The 12,223-nt window shown below is 36.5% G+C and overlaps 1 protein-coding gene across 1 annotated transcript in view; it reads right to left on the bottom strand.

Annotated features, from left to right (window-relative positions):
* sppl3 (signal peptide peptidase 3) overlaps positions 1 to 12,223 on the bottom strand; it is a 39,365-nt gene that overhangs the window by 2,131 nt on the left and 25,011 nt on the right. The window contains exons 2-8 of the mRNA XM_016518874.1: positions 8,912 to 8,989; positions 7,516 to 7,607; positions 7,243 to 7,362; positions 7,014 to 7,092; positions 5,766 to 5,878; positions 5,518 to 5,624; positions 2,120 to 2,474 (exon numbers count right to left, since the gene is read on the bottom strand). Of these exons, the coding sequence (XP_016374360.1) occupies positions 2,120 to 2,474; positions 5,518 to 5,624; positions 5,766 to 5,878; positions 7,014 to 7,092; positions 7,243 to 7,362; positions 7,516 to 7,607; positions 8,912 to 8,989 (944 nt within the window). The remainder of the gene's footprint in view (positions 1 to 2,119; positions 2,475 to 5,517; positions 5,625 to 5,765; positions 5,879 to 7,013; positions 7,093 to 7,242; positions 7,363 to 7,515; positions 7,608 to 8,911; positions 8,990 to 12,223) is intronic.

Below are 12,223 nucleotides of genomic sequence, written 5' to 3'. Positions count from 1 at the left end.
GGTCCGAGCATTTTAATTGGCTTTCCTACCTGCCTGTCAACATATCGTCACCTTGGAATTATAAGGTTCTATCTGACATTGTCAAAACGGAGTTATTCACATATTCATATTCTGTGACAACTTATTTACATTATGTGATGTTTCTTTCTTAAGTTGTGTACATTTTGGGACTTTTATTTAGAAAACAAAAAGGTTCTATCTACAAAACCGAACTCGAACTTGAGTTTTATAAGGTTCTATCTGCGTGAGCCAATCAGCACTTCGAATGTACACACGAGGACCAATCAGGATCAGCTTTCTTTGTCACGTCGCCGGAGACGAGCTCTACGCTATGGCACACTGGATTAAAGTGTATACTACATTAAGTGAGATGAAATGTTAAATTTTACATTGTTTGTAAAACCTGAGTTGTTGCATAGTTGAAGTAATTTAAATATTTTAAATGTTAAATATTTTTAATTATATATATAGTCAGTGAAACATTTTTCAATGTTTATTAAACTTTGTTAAACACCTTTGCTGAAGCATTGTCTGTTTTCTTGCAGTTTTTTTGGTCTTAAAAGGTCTTAAATTTTACAGTATTAAGCCTTAAAAGTAGGAACATATACACTCGCTTCGAACTGGAATCATGGCGGAATATCCAGTGATGTACACTTCCCAGGGCACTAAGAGATACATATGAAATGTGCAGAGCAGGAGGGCGCAAGGATTGGAATTGGGAACCGCTGATGTAGCCTATTGTAATGTTGTCTCTGGTGTTCTGGTCTGGGAGCGTAAATGGGTTCAGGGGGCGTGGCCTTGGACGGCGATTGCAGGGAGGGTGGGACGTTCGCTTTCAGTGGTATCAGGCTAAAGTTAGCATTTTCCAAGATCTCCTACTGCACCTTTAATTAGGTTAGAAAAAAAAATTGGCCTTATAAAGTTAAAAATGCCCAAAAAGGTAAAAATCAATTCAATCTTACTGGAAAAGTTAATTTCTGTTACTCCTGCAAACTAACCACTGCACAGAATATGAAGAATATTAAAAGCTCTGGGAGTCAGCTGTTCACGGCAGTCCTAAACTTGCCAGTTTAGTACAGCACAATAACATGCTCAGCAAAATATTGTTTAATTATCGTTATTGTTTATATGTCCTGTGCATTGCACTTCATCTTTCATGTCATGATATTTTGGCCAAATGTATTCAACAACAAAAAACTGAGCGCCAATATAGCTACAATAAACTTTATAACCTGTAAGTTCATGAAAACGTAATGCGATGCACTCACTGCCTCAGACACGGCCGTTCTAATGATGGACAAAACAACATCATTCGCTGGTCAAAAACCTCGTAAGTGTCTGATCATATATAAAGCCACAATATCAACTCTGACGACGCGGTTTAATTATTTAAAAAATAAAATTGTTTTGTTTTTACATTTCCTGAAAGTGGTAGTGGTTTTGGACATACAATGTTTCCGCCCGACAGCGACGATAGGCCTATGTAAATTTGTTGTTTTGTCATCACCAACAACATAACGCTACCCATGGCCTTGTGTTCATACCGGACTTAAGCTCAAATTTCACATTAAATGTGAGTACTACTTAAAATATACACTGAACAAAATTATAAACGCAACACTTTTGTTTTTGCCCCCTAAGACTTTTTCTATGTACACAAAAGGCCTGTTTCTCTCAAATATTGTTCACAAATCTGTTTAGATCTTTGAGTTCAGCTCATGAAAAATGGGGGCAAAAACAAAAATGTTGCGTTTATAATTTTGTTCAGTGTAATATCCAGTTTTAATATGCCATTTAAAGCAATGCATGTTTATGCAATTTTTTTATATTTCAGTGCTTAGTGGTGTGCCGTGGGATTTTGTACTTTTCAAAACTGTGCCGTGGCTAAAAAAAAAAAAAGTTGGGAAACACTGCAATAGACGGAACGACAGAGAAAATGACAGACAGGTAGACAGATGAAATGACAAACAGACCAACTGAATGACAGAAAGATAGATAGACCGACAGACAAGACTGAATGATAGATACAGATAAAAATTAAATTCTGCTGTAACTCTTCACAATCCAATCCACCATCTTAACGAGAGTGTGTTCGGATGATCCGGTTTGCAATACGCACCAACAAAGTAACCAATGAGGGTGCAGTGGAAGTAGGAAACCCGCTGCATGCGGCCGGACATGTTGACAGAACCGGGCACTTCTCCGTTGGCCTGTTTCTTATAGTTGTCGTATCGGAGTACGAAGCACAGCAGCAGGCCCGGCATGACGATATCGCCGATGCCCAGCATGGAGAAGTGGCTGCCGGTGGAGCTTGGGAACACCAGCTTTCCGGGCAGGGAGAGGCGGGGGACGTCCCGACCCACGCCGGGGCCCAGATGCAGCTTGCGTGAGAGCACGTCGAGGGGGTTGTCGGCAGGCTGCGTCGCCACCTTCACCATCACGTTGCTGTTGAAGATGTAGGCGGAGAAGAAGACCTACAGGAGAGGGAGGGAGATGAGTCAGAGGGACAGATCAGCTTGCCCTGCTGTTTTAAGACACTGAGAGAGAGTGATGTCAGGCTTGTGTAAGCGTGTTTGGAGTGATTTGAGACGCTGACGAAAAGGTCTCCACAGTCAGCACTGGGGTGGGATGGGGAACACGTTTCATCTACAAATTATTTGATCTGATCATATGGTTAAAATCTGGACTGGCAACTGAAGGGTTACAGGTTTGCATTCAAATGGCACTTAACTCTAGATTGCTCCAGGTGCATTTGTCTACATAATAAAGCATCTGTTAAACGAGTGCTCACAAGAGAATAAGGAAACAACCTTTACAAGATTCCTTGAATACTTCTGAAACAATTTAATGAGCTGCATTTACGCTGGTGTTTTATGGCACCAGCTGGGTGGAGCGGTATAGCAGTATATGATGGTGACATTAGATTCACGTTAATCTAAATTGGGCATGATTGCTTTATTTATTTGCATTTGTGAGAGTGACAAAAACATGAAAGAATGCGAAAATAAAAAGCAGGATGTTTTCCAAACAAGTCGAGAAGGAACTTATTACTAAGCAAAGCTTTTAATTCCTAGAAAGCACCCCTTTGAAAACAATTTAGACCATGATTATTTAGGGCTGCACGATTATTCTAAATCAAACCGAAATAAATCGCAATATGGCTTGAAGAAAATGAAGAAATTAAGACCGCCATACATATTAGTATTGAAATGTTAAACTTGCAATGCAAAATTATAATAATAAAAAAAAAACATTTTTTTTACAGTAAAATATTGCAAAGAGCAATACTTTCTTTTTTTTATTTAGCCATTTTTAAAAAAATTTAACAATCTTTAACAATGAAATAATAACAATTAATATTTTAATACTACTACTACTAATTATTATTATAATTTTAAAGCCATCTTAATATATAATTACAAAATTTGGAAGGGTTTTAAAGGTTTGTATAAGAGAAAAAAATGAAAATGAAAATTTATAATCAGATTTTTCACCCCCAAATTGTGCAGCCCTATGAAGATGTGTGTATATTTCACAACAAATTTAGAGTCAGGACTATCCATTTCATAATATTAGTTTTAGCATTTTGAGTAGGGATGTAACGATTCACTCAACCCACAATTCAATTCGATTCTCAATTTTGATTTCACGATTCGATTTGATTCACGATTTTGATTTCACGATTCGTTTCGATTCACGATTTTTTTTTAACAAAATGAGATTTAAGGCAAATTATAAATTAAATGTGTCCTTTTATTATTACTTGGACAAAATACTGTACGTTTCTTTGTGAAACTGAAATATAACACTATAATAATATACTAAAATAGCACTTGTAAATTCTTGTTCTTTTTGTTGGTTTTGATTGCTTCTATTGTCCTGTGCAGTTTTTAATCTAAATTAGATTGTATAATTTCGAAATTTGAAGCAAAAACAGAATGGTTTGGCTTCAGTTTTGTGAAACTATGCATAAAAAATATCAGCATGAAACAGCAGACGAGCTGAATGAGACGCAGATTCACTCTCTGCCAGCAGGTGGCGCTTAAAGCGTTTCCTTGGTTTCCGCTGTAAACAAAGCAGCTCTGCACAGCCTGCACTTATGAACTTTAATATGTATTATACAGAGGCAAGAGAAAAAGAAAAAATACCATCGAAAGATGCAAGTAGTTCCCCTCAGACATATATTCATATAAACGCCTTCCCCTAATTGAACCGCGATTTGTTTAGCATCTCAACCGATTTGAATAGTCACATATTTAAATCGATTTTCAACCGGCTCGCGGTTAATCGTTACATCCCTAATTTTGAGTCTTTCATATTTAACTCAAGTTACCCATGCCAGGCTTGTTTATGAATAATTATATTGTTTGGTTTGAATCCAATTAGTTAAAAAATAAAATAAAAATAAAAAATAAAAAGCTTGTGTAACCTGTGAGATATTACCGGCTCACCCAGAAATAAACAAAAAATATTTTAATAATAATAATAATAGTAATTTAATTTAAAAATCAGCCATTACAAATTTTTTTTTTTTTCACTGAAATTCCAGGAAAAAAAGAGAATATGTAAGCCCAAATTATATGTTTACAAAACTAATTTCAAGCATTTAAAGTCACCATGAAACTGAAGTAGTGACGGATCTTTTCTTCTGTATTGTGACATACATCAGAGTGAAAAAGGTCATTGAATAAGAAAAAAATAAGCTTGCATTCAATTATAAGAAGAGGCAGGGTTTATGCGAACTAAATGATATACGTCATCAGAGAGAAGCCTGGCATTTTCCCGGTAGATTGAGTTATGAAATTTACATAGAAATTACGAGCTCAAAACTTGAGCTCAAAAAAAGAAGAAGAAAAAAACAGAAATGCACGGTAAGATCAATAACATGCATTTAGAATATAGACAGATCTGTCGTGACAACTTTAAGCAAAAGCCTTTAGATCAACGGGTTTTTAAAGGGTCATCAAACCCCAGACTACTTTTTCTGAGACTTTAGCAGAGGTGTTTGTGTTGCACATCATAGAAGACAATGTTAGCATCCGATAATTTTTACTGTTGGAGAAAACAGGTTAATTTTAAGCTTTTTTGCGCTATTTTCATCTTCCGGGTTTAAAATATACATGGTGTTGACGTCACATTTTTTGACGCGGCAATGGACTATAGTACATCGATGACGCGTCGGTGTCTATTAAATTATTCATGAGACTGCGTGTTCTTATCCAATGAGAAGCCGCTTCGCTTAATTATTGACAACAGCATGTTCGTGTTGTCTGTCTCCCCTCTTCCCCCTCCGCTCGCAGCGCACTACGCCCACTTTTTTAGCGTTTTTTTAAAACTGTGGAGAGAACTAACCAGTGCTGAAACAGGGGGTTTCATGCCCCTTTAAGGCATACAAAATTGTCTAAATAACTGGTAGTGTATAAATGGTTACTGTGACATTAAATCACGCATGACGTGATACAAGGACTTACCACCCATCCCTAGGAACCAGTATGACTTGCTGCATTAATTGCTTACCCAGAACACATCATAGATGAGGAGGCCTGACAGCAGCAGGCACGACACCTTGAGACTAGGCAGCCGCACAAATGCGATCATGGCCACACAGAGACCCATGGCAAGAGCTGCGGGAGACAAAACCATATGATTGACAAAAAAATACCACCACAACACTCCATACAGAAAAGGCAGTATGAGTTAAACCAGAGGACGTGTTTACATCCTCTTCCTACACACAAACACAGAGTAACAGCATGCTGACGCACCGTCCATGAGCAGCCAGTGGCCCGTCAGCACCCAGATGAGAACCAGCATGACAGAGAGGGAAAACGACAGCAGCTCCGCCAACGTGAAGCGGCCACAGCAACCGAACGAGATCCTGGAGACAAGAGACATGCTCGCTCACATGCTGAACACACTAGCAAACACACGTCACTCGGCTGAGACATCAGGCTCTCTTTTTCACACCCCAGCGTCTGATCTCTAACACTGTTGTCCATTAATACACAAGAGGATTGTTTCACCCAAAGCAAATAGAACAGATTCTAGATTACATCGTGAGATTGAGTGAAGCCACAAGGCAAATCCCTTTGAACAAACAGGTTCATTGTCTGTGTCAGAAAGATTATTTTAAAAGCCAATTTTGTAGGATTTTGAGCATTCTATCAGCCAACAAATATCTTTTAAGTGTTAATAAACTGGGTTGAGCCATAAAGCTAAATAAATAAATTTTTATATACACTGGGGTCCATAATTACGTCTGAAACCACATTAAGATTTTTTTTTTCCCATTTACACCTGAAAATAAAAAGTTTAGGATCTAAAATTTGGATGTAAATTTATGATTCAGAAACAAAACAAATATTCAGATTTCACTATTCAAACTAAAAAACAAATTTGTGACATTGATTGTGTCCAGAATTGTCCTTCCTTTTGACATTTGTTACTGGAACAGTATCACAATATTCATATCTGTAATTGTGCAGTATTTTATTATTATTTTAAGAAATTAATTTTATTATTATTATTTTAACAAAATAAAGTACATTGTCATAAGTTAGTTGGGATGGGAAAATGCATCCACATAATGAGAAAAAGAAAAAAGAAAAGAATTAAATAAAGATTTCTTAATGTTTTATCAAAAAGACAAAAACAAATAAAATATAAACAATTTATTGAGATGCACCTGTATATATATATATATATATATATAAAAAATAGTATTTTATATTTATACACACATTTAATTATTTATTATGTAAAATTTTTACAATTATTTTAAATGATTATTTTTTATTACTATTATTAATAAGTAGTTGGCATCAGCTATTTATTATTAGAAATCATATACACATGCTACTGAGGGAGACAATTAACTTTTCCTGAGTGAATGTCAAATAAGATTTATATCTGAATAATTTGAATTCCAATGAGACACGGTTTGTTGACATATGAACTGAGGTAACTGCAGTTAACCTGCAAACCGCTCTGATGAGTTAGTAAACATTTCATACTTGTTCTGTGGGGAGCAGGGTTTGGTCAGATACTGGCACATTGGCAGCAAGAGGAATGCAAACGCGATGGTAGCTAGAACTGTGAAGACAGGATAAAACAAACACAAAGAATTACGTAAATATTACTCACGCGTATCACAGCGCAGTGACTGTGACAGCGTATGAACTAGGTCAGTGTGTGAGAAAGGAGCGGTGGAAGGTCACTGGTGTGTTTGCATGCGGCACGTACCTGCAGTGCATATGGTGAACACCACCTGAACGGAGTCGAAGAAAAAAAACATGACGAGCAGAGACACGGAGGCTCCGATGGGCAAGAACAGCGCCTGTGTGGAGTCTATGGTCTGAATACCTGTGCAAAGGCATGAGATGATTCAGGTTCTCTTCAGAAGAGCATACTAACACACTGTCAGCATTCCATAATGCACTTCACCTTCCGTTTCTAGTGTGATAAATGAAGCAGAAGTAATTATAGCTGTTTTTAATTGCTTAGTTGAGGACTCACTGTTGTTAGAGTTGGCATTGTTGAAGGAGCCAGTGTTGGTGGGGTTTCCATCCTTGTCCTTCTCCTGGTTCTCGCAGTCCATGTTTAATGACCTGTGCAGACAGACACGGTTTACCCACAAAGCTCAATTTCTCTGCCCTTGGAGTGAACCAACAGCAGAGTTACATGAGTTTTATGCTCGGTATCATTGGTTTTGACAACAGTCACAGACAGCATATTTAATTTGAAGCGAATGAAACATTGTGAAGGACAAAAGTACAGTTTTTTTAATATGTTGTAATGTTTTAGCCGCATCTATCTTTCAAAGCCCATGAATATCAGTTTTGTCCACTTCAAAATTGGAAAGACAAATGCTTCATTAGCTAAACAATCAACTAGAAAATTCATAAAATATATGACACACTGCAAATTACACTTCTCTACTTCAAAGATTAATTTTCAGTCACATCAAATTAAATATATCATCTAGAAAAACTACAATGCCCACTGTTTCATTCAATACATATGTGTGTAAAGGCCCAGAGCTCAAGAGTAAAGATGTTTTTCTGCTGACCAGTACCTTTTTTTTAACCATCATGCCAACATTTTCATTAGATACATCACATAAAACAATATTAAAATTTTCATTTTTATCTCACTTTAAGCACCAGAATAAAAACTAAATGAAAAATGTTAAATTTTTTCTTCAAGAAAAAGTAAATTTATTAGAAAGATTTTTTAATGTTTTTGAAAGATGTATCTTATGCTGACCAAAATACAGTGAATATTGTAATATGACATTGAATATTTAAAATAACTTTGCATTCTAATATATAAAAAAAAAAACATTATTCCAACTTCAGTGTCACATGATCCTTCAGAAATCATTCTGCTGATCAAGAAACACTTATTATTATTATTATTACTTATGTTGAAGCATTTTTTGGAAAATGAAATCTTTTGTACCATTATAAATGTCTTTACTGTCACATTTGATCAACTGAATGCATCCTTGCTTATACTTTCTTACAGAGAAGAGAATAGATATGTCCATTTAAATATATTTATATTTTTCATTATAAGTAAGTTTTATTTTCATTTTCATTAATAATATGTAAATTATACAACTAACATCACTCCATGACTGCTATAAATTTATAAACTTGGAAACTACATAAATTTGGAAACTAAACATTACTGATTAGTTTACAATTACAAGCCATTCTTAACAAGGCTTATACACCAGCCAGCTAGATAACTCAAAATATTTAGCGACAATATGACTTTCAATTCACCAATGCTCAAAACAATAACAATACCACATGATAACGTCTGTAAAGCATGCACGTGATCAACAATTACAAGATTTTGTGACCGCACTGGTTCCAGATCTGCGGCGAAAGAGATGAGAGCTCACCTGAAGCTGCCATAAACGATGAGGAGGATGGAGATGAGGAAGGTTGACACCTGGCTGGAGTCGACAAGGGAGTACGCCCTGAAAAGACAAAGCAAGTTTCCAATTATTGTTTCCCACAACAAAATAAGACGAAGGGTGCCAGGCCGGATATGTCGTACAACAGACACAAAGATCGTCACCCTGTACGACCTTTCCTGGTTCAAACTATTCAAGCTCAGTCTGGTCCAATTTTTACCGAGCCACGCACAAAAAATGTCTCAAGTTACGGCATTCTCACCCTCCCCGAGCTGCGCCGAGTGTCTTTTGAGACCTGAGTTTGTCTTTTGTAAATAACAAGCTTCTAGAGAAAGAGGTCAGGCTGTACGCTGAGGACACTCTTAAAATATGATTACAGCAAGCAAGCGACAGTTTCATGCTGGATAAATAATGTGTGACTGCAAACAAAAGCGGACTTGATTGTGTGCATGTATGAAGTATGTATGAGTAAGGAAAACGAGCGAGAAAAAGCAGGATGGAGTGCTGACCTTATCCTCAAATGACACTCTTTACTATGGACAACAAATGGTTTGAAGAAAACACATTAGCAGTCACAAAGAGGCCCAAGCTCGGCTCTATACGTAATGATCCTGAAACACAGGATATACACACGTAGGGATGGAACGATTACCAGTTTGACGATAAATCATGATAAAATTCCCCATGGTTAGTATTAGGCTTGCTGCGATAGACGGTGTTTTCGGTTATACCGGTGTTCGGTTATCATTTGCCTACCCACCACCCCCCACCGTCGTTTTGATTTTTTTATAGTAACAAAAATCATTTAGCCTAGTTCAGTTAGAGGACAGACACTTTTAAAAACTAAACGCTCAATGCAGCGTGCCGAACCGTGTGCGAACGACAGTGCACCACGGAGCAGGAGTCAGATTTTATTTATCACGTGAGGAGAGTGAGTCGAGCTGACTGACAAGAGTGAGGTGAGAAAGACTAGACGATGGCAGAAGATTGTTTAGAAAGGAAATGCAAAGGCGCCTGTTTGGCAATATTTTAGATTTTGAAAAGCCTATTGACTGGACGTTTTTTTAAACATTCATTTCTTATTTATTTGGTTTTTGTTTACAGTTTTATTTCACAGTTTGCTGATTTTTTTGTTATTTTATTAGGCATATATGGTGTATTTTTATTCATTTTGTTAATAAAAGTTCTATGAGTTTGACGTGATTGCTGCTTGAATTGAATCAATGCTGAATTGCCGCTAATTTGAAAGTGAAAGTAAAACACGCACGGCGCTTTTTCAAGCTATTTGAAAGCCAAGAAATCCGAGGAAAAAAGGGAAAACTCAAACGAACAATTGCTTAACGCCGAATTGCAGCAATTCAGTTGCTGCTAATTTGAAAGTGAAAGTAAAATGCGCACGGCACTTTTACAAGCCCACAAACCCCCCCACCCCCCCCCAACGGTGATACCAGTATTACCGGTGTTGACACACGCCGATTAACCGGTGGGAAAATTTCCTCACTGTCACAACCCTAGTTAGTAATACGTTTCATATTTTAATTATTAAAACCGTATTCAATTACCGTGATTTGAACAACTGAGGATAAATAAATACTGTCCAGCATAAAGTAAAGTTTTAAGTAACAGTGTCTTGTGCGCACAGTATGCAGAGTAGTTTCGTTTTGTGTGAAAACATGGTGGAAGAGCAGGGAGGTTTTAAATGTGCTAAGGGAATTATACAAATGAATATACAAATGAATTAATTATATGAATGCAACTCTGAAGGTTCTGACTGTCTTCAGAAAAGATTTGATGGCATTTTGTTTTCATCTTCACTCCATGTAATACCTAATAAAAGAAGTGTTCTTATCGCAATGCTGCTTTGTCCACGGAGGTTACGGGAAACGGCTCTAATTCTGCTGTTCCAACAGCACCACCTGCTGTCAGAGAGTGGATTTCGGATAAGGTATCTAGAATTATTTACGTAGCAGATAAAATACATATGATCATTTATTAATCAATTATCATTTTGACTTAACCCTTTTCTTTATTTAAAGGCTGAAATGTGAAGTTTACCATTTTATGAAACTTTTCAAAACTTTAACTGAACATTTCGTACATGCTATTAGATAAACTGTTGTCAGTCATGTTATCATTTAAAATCCGGACATCGTTATGTACTGTACTTTTTTAACATATCCAGCACATTTTAACAATACCGTGATAACACTGATAACCATTATAATTTAGGTCACTTTAATCGTGATAATAAATTTTCATACGGTTACATCTCTATACATGCGTATACAGGGCTCCAGACTAACATTTGAGTGCAGCGGCACTTGTGCCAAGCTATACATACCTCTAGCACTTTATTTGGTAGCACTGAAATAAGTAATACTTATTAATAATACTAACTGATAATATTTCATGTTTTGTCTCTTGGAGTTTAACATTTGACAGTGGTTGAGTTGACAGAAGTAGTAACTTGAGCTGGGATGCGGATGTAAATTTATTTTCATTAACAAAAACAATAACATCTAGGGATGCACGATATTATCGGACTGATATCGGAATCGGCCGATAATGGCTTTAAATGTAAATATCGGCATCGGCCCAATATAAAAAATAATGCTAATATGTCTTGCCGATAAGAGGAATACGTTAACTCACATGTGCTCAGGGTGTGCTAGTGATTAGATCACATCAGCAGTGTGGCTCATTCTTGAAGCAAAGTTTTGTCTGAATTATTGAACTGATGATTAGATTGACTGTTTTGGATCACTGCATTTAATCTGAGAATGCATGTACAGAATGACACGTTTGGTGTGTGATAAGAGTCAACAGTAATAGAAAGTGCAGTGGCAGCAGCGGCAGCCTCCCCCAGGTCCTAACGCCCATTTGGCAAGGAGTTTTAATCTGTAGGGGGCACTGTTGGCCAAGGTTATTATAGTTTTGAATTTTTAAATTCGTTTTATTTTAATATCGTTTTCAAATTTGCTATAAAATTCAGTTTCGTTTTTATTAGTTTCATTCATATTTTTGTTAGTTTTAGTTTAGTTTTTATTTTGTGAACACATTTTTATTTAGTTTTTATATAGTTTAGTTTCAGTTTTAATGAAAGTTCTGCAGAATTAACAGATCACTTCCAGAGCGCAGGCCAAACAAAGACATAATTTAACCTTAGTGAGGCAAACATATAGCGACACAAAATTAACGCATGCTAAGATATTGATTAAATGGTTAAATTATACAAATATTGTCATGATCTCTAGCTGGAGTGCCCGTGAGCTTCGCTAGAGGGCACCCCATCCCGGA

This window comes from Sinocyclocheilus rhinocerous, unplaced genomic scaffold (genome assembly GCF_001515625.1).
Source record: "Sinocyclocheilus rhinocerous isolate Xijiao unplaced genomic scaffold, SAMN03320098_v1.1 scaffold688, whole genome shotgun sequence".
Lineage (NCBI taxonomy): Eukaryota > Metazoa > Chordata > Actinopteri > Cypriniformes > Cyprinidae > Sinocyclocheilus > Sinocyclocheilus rhinocerous.
This window is presented reverse-complemented; position numbering and strand designations above follow the sequence as displayed.